Below are 16,211 nucleotides of genomic sequence, written 5' to 3'. Positions count from 1 at the left end.
ACAAAGACCATCATATAATGATAATAATGCCCGTAATTTACATGTTTGAACTAAATGTCTATATAAATGATTATTGTATGTGTATTTTATATAAACGTTCTGATCATATATCTGTGACCTTACCTGTTTCAAGTTTTGAGTTGACAACAAAGCATGGTATTCCACTTTTCCAGGTCCATTTGTCCCGTTGTCTTTGACTGTGTGGGTTTTACCATACGCTGTAGTGTTTACTAATTGGCAGTCAATGTTACTACACTCTACGTACATGTTTTTTTCTTTTTTGTTACTTTTTATTCACTTGTTAACCGTCTTTTTGCTTACGATTCACGATTGTTGTTATTTTCTATGCTGTCGCGAAAGCATATATTACTTACGGTTCTTTTTTTGCACAATTTTTAAAGAAAAATCTATTTTGACGTTGTAATATATTGTACTATGCATATCAGCGATACAATTTATTATTGAATTATATAAAACATGTTTTTATTTAAGATTTATACTTTGTAAATAATAAAGCGAACAAAACAGGAATCTCACGACTTCAGTTACATCCCGTCGCGTAATAATCAAGTGTGATTGCGCCGACGTATGATGTAGATGTAGATAGACGATATTTACCGACATTAGCCGATGTAAACCGATCTTACAAAAAAAAAAAAACGCGGGAAATGATTACAGTTGCACTACCTTTATCATAAAACTTGATATTCACATGTTCAATGTGGTAAAGTAAAAAAACACAAAGCTTCATACTTTGCTGAAACATAGAAATTATAATTTAAAATGAAACATATTTAGAACTTAAGACAGATTAAGGGCAATATGAAGTTTATAATGACCAATCTATAATTGATATGGTTTTCTACGAGAAGGGATCTCCTGTATTCCTGCAATATTGTTATATTGTTGACATATGAGCATTTCCTAGGGATATCTGGCATTGATTCCTGTGTACCTGGACAATACTTCCTAGGGATATCTGGCATTGATTCCTGTGTACCTGGACAATACTTCCTTTTTTAGCTCACCTGAGCACAACTTGCTCATGGTGAGCTTTTGTGAATGCCATAATTTGTCACAAATTGTTTGTTGGGCATTGTCAACATTTACCTCATAAACACACTTGAAGCCACATTCATTTTCCAATTTTTAGACAGTTTTCCTTGTATGGTTAAAGTAAAACATTGTAAATGGTCTAGAAGTCACTTTTGTGTCTAATTTTTATGAAACATGGTCAGAACATAATTATGTCCCAAAACAAAATCCTGGAAGAGTTTGAAAGAGAGTCACATGAAGTCAATAAGTAGGCCATTTGATAAAAAATAAAAAAGTTTGTTAACTCTCTTTAAGTCACATTTAGTCCAATCTTCCCGAAACTTGGTCAGAACCTTTGTTTCAATACATATAAGCTAATTTTGAAAAAGGTCTGGTAGGTTAGAAAATATGGCTTTCAAGGGTCATGGCCATGTCCTAATATGGCTGTAGGGAAACATTGTGAACACTCTAGATGTCAAATTTATAGTCCATTCTAAAAGTCATAGAAATGCTCAAAATATTTGTTGTAGAGATATCCTGACCGCCTTCAAAAATGTTTCAGATCCATTGGAAAATATGGCAGCAATTAGGGCAGGGCAGTTTTTCTTTAATGGCCTAAGTGAAATCTTGGGAAAACATTAGAAGTTACACTTGTTTGCACAATCAGCATGATACTTAATGAAAACAAAATTGATTGAATGATACTTTAGAAACATTCAAAAATGGTTAGAGGTAAAAAGCAATGTCAGAAGACAGATAAATTGTACATTCATGACAAGGCAAAAGCTGCTTAAATGTGTTTAGTTACTCATGTTCTCAGTTGATAGGGGCTTTTGTCCTCTTGTTTATTACAGCATTGCACATCAAAGTCGTACAAGTTTCAAACAGTTTGTGTGTTGCCAGTTTGTAGGTGTGCACAGTGTAGTGGTGAACTGCAGTGGCTTTAGGAGTCGAGACTTGGTTGGTGACAAGACAGTCTACCCTGTGCGTGGGCACCTTGTTAGAGTGAGTACATTAGCCAATACCTTACCAGTTAACTTGTTGTGTAGTATGAACTCCTAATTCTAAGGTTACCATATAATTCATTTAAAAAAGATGATATCATAACTAGCTGCTTTTTTATCTCCTTCCTCAAAGTGAATGGGGGATTATATGAATGACCTGTGTCTCTCTGTCGAAACATCCATCTGTATGTACGTCATTCCATATGTTATTCTATAAGCTTTCATGTCAGCTCCATATCTCCTTTATCCTCTGATGGATTTTCATTAACTTGCATCAAATATTAAGGGGATTCAGACGATGTGCAGAAGGTATGAGTCAGTCACAACATCGTTAATGTTGTCAACAGGCTAATCAGGGACGATACTTTCCGCCTTAAATGGATTTTTCTAAGAAGACACTTTCTTTAAACAGAAAATATTATAAAAGCGGAAAGTATCGTCCCTGTTTAGCCTGTGCTGCATGCATAGGCTAATCTGGGACGACACTATGCACATGTATTAAACCCCCTTTTCACAGAGCACGGCTCATATAAATTCTAATGTTTCAGTGCGTAAAAACTGTTTTGCAGGTGAAGGCTCCATGGATCAAATATTGGGTGTACACTGAAGACTCGGCTTATTTTATTCCTGGGTAATCTCTGTTGCTTGTTTAAAATATATTTCTTTTTAAGTTGAAAATGAATATTGTTTATTAACTTTTGTATATTCATAAGATTAAAGATATTCACAGTTGTCATATGAATCTATTAAAGGTTTGATGAGGTGTCCTTGGGTGGGATTCGCCAGAAAGACAACTACAGCCTTGACATTAATCCTAAGGACTCGGAAGGAATCAAGGAGAGATGCTACAAACTGTGGCCAAGCCTCAAGGTACCACGGCATTTTGACACTTTAGCCTTGTTCTGGGAAAACTGGGCTAAATGCATTTGCGTAAAGTGTTGTCATAGATTAGCCTGTGCAGTCCGCACAGGCTAATAAGGGACAACATGCCCTTATAAAATGTATTGTTTAAAGCAGATCTTGTCTAATTGAAAATTCAGTGTAGGCAGAAAATTTTATCACTGACTTGCCTGTGCAGACTGCACAGGCTAATCTTTGACGACACTTTCCTCACATGCATTATGCCCAGTTTTCCCAAAACATGGATCATTTGAGCAGGAAGCGACTGTTATTTTATACCATGGTGATTCTGGGATGCCTTCTAAGGGAATTGCAGTTTTGTATAAATTAAGTTATATCTCCACCTTGTTCAAAACTGCAAACACGCAGTAATGTGAAGTTTTTTTGTTATTTTTATTACCTCATCTGATGTTTTTTAGTTGTTTTTCTTCCAGCCACATTGTTTGGTCTGTTTTTATGCACCAGTTATGATAATTTCTGAAGGGTACATAGTGTTGCCCCTGTCCGTGTTTGTGTCAGATTGTTTTGTTTGTGTTTTTGTGTTGGACATTTCGTGTTCGGTTTGTAACTTAATTGTACATTATGGGAAATAAAAATATATTGGGAGTTATCAAGATGACTTGTTGCGTTGAGCATTCATGTCATTTGCTACAATGTCAGGGTCACAGTAAACACTTTTGGTTTTTGCTTATTTTATACATTTATAAATTAAAAGTACATGTATGTGTTAGTCCCAAAACTTTGTCATGCAAAATGGAATTTTGAAAAACAAAAGTGGGTAAAATTATTATCATATCAAGACCATGTAATATAAACATGTTGCTTGCTTCAAGATCAAGGTCATATTTGACACTTGGAGTTTTTGCCTATAAGTTATATTTGGGCTGTGCTCAGTAAAAAGGGTGTGTAATGCATGTGCGTTAAGTGTTGTCCCAGATTAGCCTGTGCAGTCCACACAGGCTCATCAGGGACAACACTTTAAAGTAAGTCTCTTCTGAGCAAAAATCCAGTTTAGTCAGAAAGTGCTGTCCCTGATTAGCCTGTGCAGACTGCACAAAGTAATCTGGGAGGAGACTTTACGCACATGTAGTAAACCCCCTTTTCACAGAGCATGGCTCATTTGTATAATGAAAGTATATTGAAAGAACATGTTTGTATCAAGCTAATATTTTTCATACATGAACGGATTTCAAAATGAATTGCACAAATTACCATGTGTAAAACCATCTTGCTAGCTTAAAGATGAAGGCCATTAATTGTGGGCACAAGGTGGACAGACATTTTTTGCATTTGTTTATAGTAAAGAAGATTTAGTGTCCAGCCCATAATTTTGCTGTTTTTTAATCATTGGATTTGGAAATAAATTTGCAGAAATGATCATTGTGTTAGGAGAATATGTTGTATGTAAAGCCATGGCACTCACTTCAATGTCAAGTTCAAAGTGGACACTTATCATTTTGCATGTTCATTATATGTATATAATGATATATACATATTCCTCTCCAGCAATAAGTTTGTTGGTCATTAACAGTTTGAATTTCAAAATAAATTTGTACAAATTATCATCATATCAAGACAATCTGTAGCATGCTTCTCATGGTCCCTTGCTTCACAGTGAAGGCCCATATATTTGCTGGGCATGATTTGATTTTGAAATAAATAGTAACAAATCCTTATTGTATCATTAAAACATGTTGCTTGAAACAACCCTCTCACTTACTTAAAGGTCAAGGGCATAGTTTACATGTGAACTTTTTTCTTTTTCCTTAAAATTCCTATAACTTTGTCTTTCATTACGGGATTTCGAAAGTATTCTGCACAAAGAGACATTATATCAGGACTATTTGTTGCATGTAACAATCCTGTTTGTTGCTTCAAGGCCAAGGTCGCAGTAGGCACTTGAAGTTTGTTCATAGTCGTTGTATAGTTATAGTTGTAGTAGATGTTCATGCAATGGTAAGTTTATATTAAGTTATTTAGTATATATATTGTGTATTGGCAAACGATTAATGATTTCAAGACAACCTGCTGTTTGCACCAACTATGGTGTTTGCTGAAAATTTGTTATAACAAAGGTTAAATATGGGTTATGTGTATCAACAGGACTTCCCCTGTTTAAATGCTGGTTGGTACACTTAAAAAAACAAACTTATTTAGGTTAAAAACTTGTCTTGTTATTACATGCATACTTAAGCTCTGTAGTTCAATTAAATCTGTTATTTTAAGGCATTTAATGATTAACTTAAAAAAAATCTAGGACCACATCCCTTTAAGCAAACACAATAGTTGCATAAGCAACCATTGCTTTCTTTGACAGATTTTACAGAGGGATTGCTTTTAAATTCATTATTGCCAATAATTCATATTATATTCATAACAGAACTGAGTCAATTTTCATGAGAATAATGCTGTGGTGAATAAGTATTTGTTACATTCTATGCCAACTTAAGGTTCATTTAGAAAAACTATATAAGTTGCCATGTGTACCAACAGTTTAAATACTGGCGTAAAGTTATCATCTGAAAATTAATACCACATTTTACTTTTTTTTAAATATTGATATATAACCATCTCTTTTTTGCCAGTGTTAAATATCATAATAATCATATCCAGTTGAAAGCCCCTATACTCAAGTGTACTGCACTGTGCTGTAATGATAGAAGTCCACTTTACTGCACTGCACTGTACATCAAAGCACATCACTGTACATAACTCAACTGTTTTCCACTGTGCTGTACTGCACTCAACTGAACTGCACTGCACTTTTCTTTAATCCACTCTACTGCACTGCGTTGTACTTCACTGCACTGTACTTTAGTTTACTGTAGTGTACTCTCCAAAACTGTACAGCACTTTACTTCACTCACTTGCAATGTACTTTCCTTAATGGCAATGTAATATACTCTACTCCATTTTGCCTCTTGTACTTCACTCCACTGAACTGCAATATACTCTCCTCTACTGTACTGCACTGTTTAGTATAATCACATGTACTGCACTTAACTTCACTCCACTGCACCGTACTGTACTTTCTGTATTGCTCTGTACTGTTGTTTACTAAACATTACTGCACTGTGCTGTTCTGCACTGTACTGCACTGCAAATAACTCCACTAAACTGCCCACGCTGCACTAAAATATCCTTAACCAGCTGATTAGATCTGATTACCTTAGTGGTCTTATTCCAGTAGCCCTCTTTTGAAACAAGCTGTTAACCCTTTTAGCGCTGGAACCGAATTTTAAAGGCCTTTGCAAACAGTTTGAACCAAGATCGGACGCCACAAAGCGTGGCATCTGATCTTGATCTAAACTGTTTGCTATTCTGTTAGTGGTCTTTGAATAAAATGAAGAAAATGATGATTTTAGAACACCAATTTAGCAGACAACAAATATCCCAGCATGCAAATAGTTAAAATGTCTGTTGATAGCTAACATGCTTTTTCATTTGGTGAAGAGCATGTGCGTATGTAGTTTCCAAAAGCTCAGATACCAAACACAATGTATGATTTGTTATATGAGGTCTAAAAATCTAACATGTTCTAGAGAAAGCCAAGGGAAAAAAGTATTTGAATGATTTGGTGGAAATAAATGTACACACTTTTGTTGATACATATATGCATACATATGTTCCCAGAATGCACCAGTCATAGGAGAATGGGTTGATCTTCGACCTCATAGGGACCCAGTCAGGATTGAGTATGAGACCATGAAATTTGACAAGGGGCCATTAAAGGTATAACCTGACAGTTTTAACTGGACAAAGATTCAATGTCAAAAACATTTGCTATTATTATGACTGTTAAAACATTAACAAAGATGCAGTATATGATACTATAAAGCCTACTTGATGTGTTAAAATAAATAAACGGTATACCAAAATAATTTATCATATTCACTTAACAAAATACAAAACAGACTAATACGTAGAGAGTTATAAATATATAATATGCATAGTATAGTTTTTAGTTGTTTTGAGAAGTGTTTACTTATTCATGTATGACTAGTTTACTAGTAAGTGTATAACATATAGATTAAGTATATTTGTTTACTACATGTCCTAGTAAAACATTGGGAGGAAAGAAGCAGCATGATATTTCTCTGAAAATACCTATGGACTGTGAAATAGTTACCTATGGACCATGTGAAATAGTTACCTATGGACTGTAAAATAGTTTCTGAAACAAGAGTCTGAAACAAGTTTAATTTGTGTCTTGTTCTGAGAAAACTGGGCTTAATTCATGTGCGTAAAGTGTCATCCAAGATTAGCCTGTGCAGTCCGCACAGGCTAATCAGGGACGACACTTTCCACTTTAATGGTACTTTTAGTTTCAAGGAAGTCCCTCCTTACCGAAAATCAAGTTTAGGCGGAAAGTGTTGTCCCTGATTAGCCTGTTCGGACTGCACAGGCTAATCTGGGACAACACTTTACGCACATGTATTATGCCCAGTTTTATCAGAACAAGACACATTTAAATAAAACAAATAAATAATCCACTACAAAACCTGCCCTAATGACATGTTTTTCATGTTTATTATTGCATTGTCTATCTGTAATTGAGTGTTGAAAAGATATTGATATGCTCCTGCATGCTATGTTGTTATGGCAACAACCAGCATCCACACTATTCATGTTTGATGTCCCCACTTGGTCATTAATTCAGGTTTTGTCACGGAACATACAATTGAGCCTCGCTGTGGTAAAATTGGCTTAATGCATATGCGTAAAGTGTCGGCCTAGATTCGCCAGTCCAGTCTGCTTAGGCTTAACTGTGACAACACTTTCTGCCTACACTGGATTTCGCTATAAAGAAACTTTCTTTAAACAAAAAATACCATGTAAGCAGAAAGACTCATTCCTGATAAGGCTGTGCGGACTGCAAAAGCTCATCTGGGACGACACTTTATGCTCATGCATTAAGCCCAGTTTTTCCATAGCGTGGCTCAATTACCCGGTATATTTTATGTCAATTCCACTATAACTGGATTGTCCCCTGCAGGTGGTACACAACTACGGCCATGGAGCCAACGGCATCACATTGTCATGGGGTACATCCAGGGATGCAGCGACCCTCGTTTCAAAAGCCATTATGGAGCCACAGGCCAGACTCTGAACTGTTGACTCCATTGGCATCAAGCACATGCCTATCTTTCAGTGCATTGAATATAATCAAAAGAGATTTGCTTGAAATAAATGTCATGTACCTTTACTTGCATTTGAACTGATGCCATATTAAAATGCATTTCATTATTTTCTGTAGATTGGGTCTTTAACAATAATTCCGCTTTTATTTTTAATGGTGCACATGCAACAAGTAAACTATTAATTTCTATCCAATTAGTTTTTGCCGTACATGTTTTATACCTGTTGAAAGTTACAAGCTACACAAGTAGATATTTAGCAGCAGTCTTTATGGCGCTATACGAGGGCACTGATCAAAATATTCTTATAAAATTACAAACAATTTGCTTTTACACATTCATGGTGTTAGTATTGTTGTTAGTATGTGTATATTTGCTGTTATATCATCATTTTATAGTCTATCGTTACTACATTATTCTCCTGTTCATTAATCTTGCAGCTTTACCGCGTATTTTTTTGAATCAACCATATTGTGTTTATATTTTGTATTTTTAGCATTTTGTTGAGACTGATTGATATGTATTTCTATACATTGTTTTGTTAAAAAAAAATCACTGTACATTTATGTTATTTTTTTTATATAGCAAATGAACAGCTAGTTTTGTTTGTGTGAGATTTATAATGCTATAATTATGGTTCTTCAAACAGTAAAATTGAGAATTGTTTTGACTGCTCTGTATAAGTATTTAATAGTAATATTATTGTCCCCTACCGGTTTCACCGGTTTGCTCTCTGTGCGTCTGTGAGTCTGTCTGTCTGTTACACTTTTCTGGATCCTGCATAACTCTTGATATTTTTTCATGAAACTTGAAACATGGATAGATGCCAATATGGACATTATGCACATCATTTCATTTTCTTCCTACATCTAAATTCTGGTTGATATGGCAACCAAAAAAAAATTCTGACAATGGTGGAGCCGGTAGGGGACATATATTGCGTGGCAATAGTCTTGCTATATATAACTTTTTTTAAAACTTAATTTAGTTATGCCTTCAATTGCTATTTCATTACAAGTATGTTGGCTTACTAGAAATAATTATTGGATTTTGTGTGTTTGCTTTTATAAATTATTAATTATCAATACTGTCTTGAATTACAAAAATTAGCATCAGCATTTTTTTTAAATATTTGCATTTCATATGTGATCTATTGTTTGATTTTATATTTTCATTTAATGATTGATATTTGTTATCCTTTTGCCATTTGCTTGATGTTCATGTTGTTATACTTTGATCATTTTACATCAGAAACTGGATTTTCATTTTGTTATTAATCATTTTACATCAGAAACTTGATTTTCATTTTGTTATACTTTAATCATTTTACATCAGAAACTTGATGTTCATGTTGTGATACTTTAATCATTTTACATTAGAAGCCTCATGTTCATCTTTTTATATTCAGAAGCAGGGTAACATAGAACTGTATATTATGATTTCTTCATAATGTAAAGTAAAATTTACCTCAGATACATACAAATTAAGTTTTGTGAACAAATAGGAAAAAGCACGGAGTTGTTATTGTATTTTTTACTGTACTGTTATATAAAAACATTAAATACACAGTACAATGTTTAATAATTGACAAGAAAAGTAGATACTTGTATGATACTATCAATCATCAATCTATCATCTATCAATCAATCAATCAATCAATCAGATCATCAATCAATCTATCTATTCTATCTATCTATCTAGCTATCTATCTATCTATCTACTATCTATCTATCTATCTATCTATCTAGCTATCTATCTATCTATCTATCTATCTATCTATCTATCTATCTATCTATCTAGCTATCTATCTATCTATCTATCTATCTATCGTATCTATCTATCTATCTAGCTATCTATACTATCTATCTATCTATCTATCTATCTATATATCTATCTATCTATCCTAGCTGTCTATCTTCTATCTATCTATCTTACATCTATCTACTATCTATCTACTACTATCTATCATCTATCTAATATCTATCTATCGATCTATCATCTATCTATCTTCTATCTATCTATCTATCTATCTATCTATCTATCCAGTATCTATCTATCTATCTATCTATCTATCTATCGATCAACTATCGAGCCTATCTATCATCTATCTATCTATATATTCTATCTATCTATCATCTATCTATCTATCCTATCTATCTATCTATCTATCTATCTATCTACTATCTATCTATCTAGCTATCTATCATCTATCATCTATCGATCTACCTACTTCTATCTATGCTATCTATCTATCTATACTACTATCTATCTATCTATCTATCTATCTAGCTATCTATCTATCTATCTAGATGGATAGATATAGAGAATAACAGGTTACTGCCTGATCTTTTTGTAATATATCAGGCAAGGCTTAAAATAATATAACGGCGAGGCTTGCAAGCAAGTTTTAAATACATAGTCTATAAAATACTTCTTTGGAACGAAATCAAAGGTAATATTCATCAGATAAACTGAAGTTTGTAGTTAAGTAGCTATTAGGCATTTTATGTTCATGCAAATTAGCACTCTATCTGGCGATTGTATCCACCAATGTTTTCATAAAGCTTATATACATTATGAATAACTGCAAAGTTTATTTATCGTAACTGTCGTTTTGTTCTTTTGATTACTGTATATTATATAGTTACGCAATCGAAGAGTATTTAACAGAACCATGTTAAAGCTTTGCAAATGCTGGAATTTTCTATTGGTTTCAACTTAAATTCAGTCAAACACAGCAGCGTGCGACGTAATTTATATCACACCGTATTACGCGTCACGTCGATGGCAGAATGTTCCGTCGATGACAGATAGCTTTACTCGACCGCGTAAACAGGTAGGTTACAAATTCGTTCGAAATAATTATATAAAGCAAGTAAGGCCAAAATCGTTGCTACGAACATATTGTCCATTGACTGAGGACGCCACCTGATAATTTTGGACACGTAGTTCAAGTTTTTAAAGAAATGTGAACGAGTTAAAAGTGACAGTTTCCGAAAAATCATGAAAAATGACTGATTTTTGTTGAAAATATCTCAAATTTGAAATAAATGACATGATTTCGTGTTATACACATACGCATTTATCTCTTAGGGATACGTAAGCCAAATATCCGCCCTTTGAGTTGTTTAATGAACATGTTACAGGCGTCCAAACTGACCCCGTCGAAAAAAAATTGGTGCCGTAGTTGGCAGATATGTATTTTAAATGATGCCGCTGATGGCAGAAACGCTGTAGAAAATGCTAACTTAGATGACAGATTGTCAAAATAACTATTTCGTTTATTTTTCTCTTCTTTTTGTATTTTTATACACAATTGAGAAGCGAAACTGTCCTTTGTAATATATTCTCAAGAAAAGAAGGTTATGTATGCTGTAGGTGTATGAATATTCTGTTCAATAAACTTGATTGTGATACCTATATAATATATATAACGAGGCTATAATATAATATAATGAGGGTGTTTTTTTGTAGAAAACCGTCACCATGAAGAGGTTCAGGTGTTATTACTGTGACTCTGAGTTTGATGCCCACAAAGACACTTACACCACCTCATAGAACACCACGAATCTTAACCATTAAGTACAGGGAGCTGGAACTGAATGAGAAAATGGGTCGTCACGGCTACAGAACAAAGGATTATGACCATATGTTAAAAATATATGTGACCATACATCACAGTGGCATACACTGTATTTGATATTTATTATAATGATGCGGTATAAACTTTAAATGTTTACTAGTGCCTTATTTATCATAACAAGTGTCTGTGTTGAATCATGATTTCGTATATACGCAATTAATCCAAATGGCCATGTTCGTCGACATAATAATGTTTACCTCTTTTAAGATTTTCAGAACAATCTTTATAAGATTTTTTGAGTTTTAAGAAATATTTTTGTTTATTATCAAATGTTTAATTGTTTTTCATTGTTAATGTTCTTTTGAAGCTAGTCACACTGTTTTAAACTCCGACAAGTCATATTAGTATACCAGTGAGTCCTGTAGGTCCGTGCATTATAACCATTACAATTTTTAAGTGAAAACAAAACAAAACACATAATCTGATTTAAAATTTAATGATAACAATTGTATTTCTAAGATGATAATTATCTAATATTGCTTTTATTGAACAAGTGCGTTTAAAAATATGAATACAAGTCAAACGTATTTTGATGGAGATGGTAAGTCATCTAGAGGGTTTGTTTTGTATGTTTTACTTGTAACTTATACGTATGATTATGTTATTTTTTGCATCGGGCGTTTCTTGTTAAGTCGTCTGTAAAGCCAGCGATAGAGGTAAAACTAAAAGTTTTGGACTCGAAAACACGCTGATAAAAATAAAAAAATTCTCAATTTATCTATATCGGTGGGTTTCCAGATGACTAAAGACGAGACGCTCAATGCAACGTATAGTAAAATAATTCGTTGAAGTAACAATTTAGATGTACAATCTTAACCTCTCTCACATTATACGTTTTCACAGACATGCCATTCTCACACAAACAACGATGTCTCTAACAACATGCACGTAATTTTATATCTCAGAATTTTAAAGTCGCAGTATACGTTATATAGGAAAAATGACGAACCCGATAGTGAATGATATGTAACAATAATGTTAAACTGTCCATATTCGACGTTTGTTTTGAGAATAATGTAACACAGTTGTAGCAGGGAGATTGCAGATTTTATGTTTTTGTTTACATGTTTTTACTGTTACAGTTTTAAATAAAGTTTTATCAGATGAATTGTGATGTGTTGTTGAATATCTTTAAGACCTTTGCGGATATGGGTTAAAATCTTGGATTCATCGCATGCATGAAATTGTCTCACGCCCTTGTCCATGCGCAAGTTGATCTGGAGCCGATATCTGTCCTTTCTTTCGTTTCTGCTTCTTGCGATTTCTTTCTGTAGTGTCAAAGAAGTGGTCTCTGAAAATTTAAAGAAGCTTTTCTATATAACAGGTATGGACAGTTACATGATAGCGATACATAGTTTATATTTTAATATTACTAAATATGATTCCAACTATCATTAAATATACATGTACTTATTCATTGTCATTGTTACATATCTTAAAACATTCTGCCGGATACATATCATAATCCTTTGTTCAGTAGCATTGACGACACGTTTTCTCATTCAGTTCCAGCTCCCTGTACTTAATGGTTAAGATTCGTGGTGTTCTATGAGGTGGTGTACAGTGTCTTTGTGGACATCAAACTCAGAGTCACAGTAATAACACCTGAACCTCTTCATGGTGACGGTTTTCTACAAAAAACACCCTCATTATATTATAGCATCATTATATATATTATATAGGTATCATAATCAATTTTATTGAACATAATATTCATACACTTACTGCATACATAACCTTCTTTTCTTGAGAATATATTACAAAGGACAGTTTCGCTTCTCAATTGTGTATAAAAGTACAAAAAGAAGAGAGAAATAAATAAAATAGTTATTTTGACAATCTGTCTTTTACGTTAGCATTTTCTACAGCGTTTCTGCCATCAGCGGCATCATTTAAAATACATATCTGCCAATTACTGCACCAATATTTTTTCGACGGGGTCAGTTTGGACGCCTGTAACATGTTCATTAAACAACTCAAAGGGCGGATATTTGGCTTACGTATCCTTAAGGGATAAATGCGTAAATATATAACACGAAATCAAGTCTTTTATTTCAAACTTCAGATATTTTGAACAAAAAGCAGTCATGTTCAATGATTTTTCGGAAACTGTCACTTTTAACTCGTTCACATTTCTTTAAAAACTTGAACTACGAGTCCAAAATTACCTGGTGGCGTCCTCAGTCAATGGACAATATGTTCGTAGCAACGATTTTGGCCTTACTTGCTTTATATAATTATATCGAACGAATGTGTAACCTACCTGTTTACGCGGTCGAGTAAAGCTATCTGCCATCGACGGAACATTCTGCCATCGACGTGACGCGTAATACGGTGTGTATATGGTGCCTAGCAAAGCTGTAAACGACGTACGGTTTTACAAATGTATTACCGTATGTCTGGTGCAGCTGTGTATGGTGGAAGTTTCAAACTGTCTTAAACACAAAGAAAGCATGTTTAAATTGCCAAGATATCGATGCTACTTCTGTGTATCGGCCCAATATCGGTATTCACATCAGTCCGACATCGGACCTGCACCACAGCATACTACCTTTGTTTCACCGTGATCACTCCGATCTTCTAAATCTCGAACCGTGGTTGGTGCACGCGCTTCTCACTTAGGCGACACAAGTTCGAACACAAGTTTCCGAAAGCATCTGAGTGCGGTTGATGGTCACCATACCGGAAAAGTGGGGTTTTCGCCGGATATTCCTGCTCCCCCAAACCCACAACACAAGACAACATCAAGCTGGAAATTGCAGCTATTCTTCAACATTCGTCTAACCGAGGCGACCCGTGATCCAGACGCATAAGAGCTTCGTAAGTGGTAACTGTACCGAACATGTGGGGTTTCCTCCGGCTAATCCGCCCTCCACAGCACAAGACAAAAGCACAATAAATTAAAAATCTCTCGGTAATTACTATATTGATGTGGGTACGATTTTTCCATGTTTCGGATCCATATCTAATGTATTTTGGCTACAACAAACTTAATGTCAAACTATTAACATACGCCAGTTTGAAATTAACATTGTTCTTAAAAAAAATAACGATGATATCGTTGCAACTTAATTCGTGGCATTTAAAAAAAGATAATTGCGTATCGTGGTACTGTGACACATTTCGTTAAAAGGCCCAATAATCGACCGTCAATTAATCAAACAATGCCTGTTATGCAAGCACGGCACGTAACCGTTTGCGACTGCAAAATGTCAATTAAACAATGCACCCTCATTCAGAACAACGAAGCCACATCATTTAGGTGCAGCACATTTATTTATAAACACAATTCGTACAGACCCAGGTACAGCCGGTCCCTAATAGATGTTCTCCCTACTTTCGACCACAAAGCTTGAGTTTGATGTATTTGAAATTTAAAACGCGCGCGTGATACAACCACGCGGTTATAATACTATAAAACGATATTGACAATTATACCTGTTAAACATACACAGGTAAAATGTGCAATGAAAACACAGTAAAGATATTAAAATATGTCATCATTAAGCAATAAATTTAATAGATCCGTGACATTATAAAAAAATATATATTGATGAAATTTTTAGTATAATTTATGTATTTTTTAAATTTATACTTCTGTATCTGCTCTAGGGTGAATACAGGTGTTTAATAATTTCAAAAGCAAGGTATATATACTAAAACAGATTAGTTTCACTCTTAAAAAACTTAATATTGACGCTGATACTAGATCGATAAACGATCATGTGGTTTTATACTGTTAATGTCCTAAAACCATGTCACCCTACGGTATTTAAACTGGTTTCGAGGTATGGAGCACATTGGTTTTTTAGCCATGCAGGCGCTGTGCTCATCATAAAAGTAATGAGAACATCTAAACCTGTTAATGTAACATCTGAAATGAAATAACCACTAAATTACCACGTTTTTTTAAAGCTGTAGCTCTCGTTAAATACTTTACGAATGGTCTTCATTAAATTACTTTGTAGTTTGAACAAAATTGTCTGTGTTCTACTTGAGTGTGTTACATTTGGAATGCTGATTAAATTGAATCGAGGCATACTAGTACACAGCGATATTTTGTCTTGTTACTCTGCTTTTGCGTGGAATTGTTTGGGACTATTTCGAGCTGCGTTAACGGGAATATTCCCAAACAATTTTAATATTACTACGCAAGGTTCGATTCAGTTAATTTTATCTGTTGTTGCTATTTTTTAGCAATTAAAAATTTATTTCATTACATCGGGAACAAATTAAAAAAAATATTGTAGGATAGATAGTGACATGCCTCGCCATGTAAACCTTTCTTCAACTCGTCGGATAAATTCAAGTACACACTCACATTTAAATAGTATTCTCTATTTTCGTCATAACGTCGCGTTATTGTCATCGTTCTCTCGCGTTATCATAATCTTACTGTCACGTCAGAAATCGTCTGACTTTGGCATTTTTGTTGTCGAAGACGAATAAATTTGACTAATTTGTTTGTTAGAATATTATTAAAAAAATCCT

At 34.1% G+C, this 16,211-nt stretch overlaps 1 protein-coding gene across 5 annotated transcripts in view; it reads left to right on the top strand.

Annotated features, from left to right (window-relative positions):
- Positions 1-9,590, top strand: part of LOC127844478 (D-aspartate oxidase-like) — a 35,141-nt gene extending 25,551 nt beyond the window's left edge. For all 5 annotated transcript variants that reach the window (XM_052374738.1, XM_052374742.1, XM_052374741.1 and 2 more), the window contains 5 exons: positions 1,939-2,040; positions 2,609-2,670; positions 2,792-2,909; positions 6,573-6,671; positions 7,936-9,590. In XM_052374738.1, the coding sequence (XP_052230698.1) occupies positions 1,939-2,040; positions 2,609-2,670; positions 2,792-2,909; positions 6,573-6,671; positions 7,936-8,049 (495 nt within the window). In that variant the 3' untranslated portion in view covers positions 8,050-9,590. The remainder of the gene's footprint in view (positions 1-1,938; positions 2,041-2,608; positions 2,671-2,791; positions 2,910-6,572; positions 6,672-7,935) is intronic.
- Positions 9,591-16,211: the final 6,621 nt, after the last annotated feature.

This window comes from Dreissena polymorpha, chromosome 9 (genome assembly GCF_020536995.1).
Source record: "Dreissena polymorpha isolate Duluth1 chromosome 9, UMN_Dpol_1.0, whole genome shotgun sequence".
In the NCBI taxonomy this organism is placed as follows: domain Eukaryota; kingdom Metazoa; phylum Mollusca; class Bivalvia; order Myida; family Dreissenidae; genus Dreissena; species Dreissena polymorpha.
Note: the sequence above shows the minus strand (reverse complement) of the source record. Positions and strands in the feature narration are given on the sequence as shown.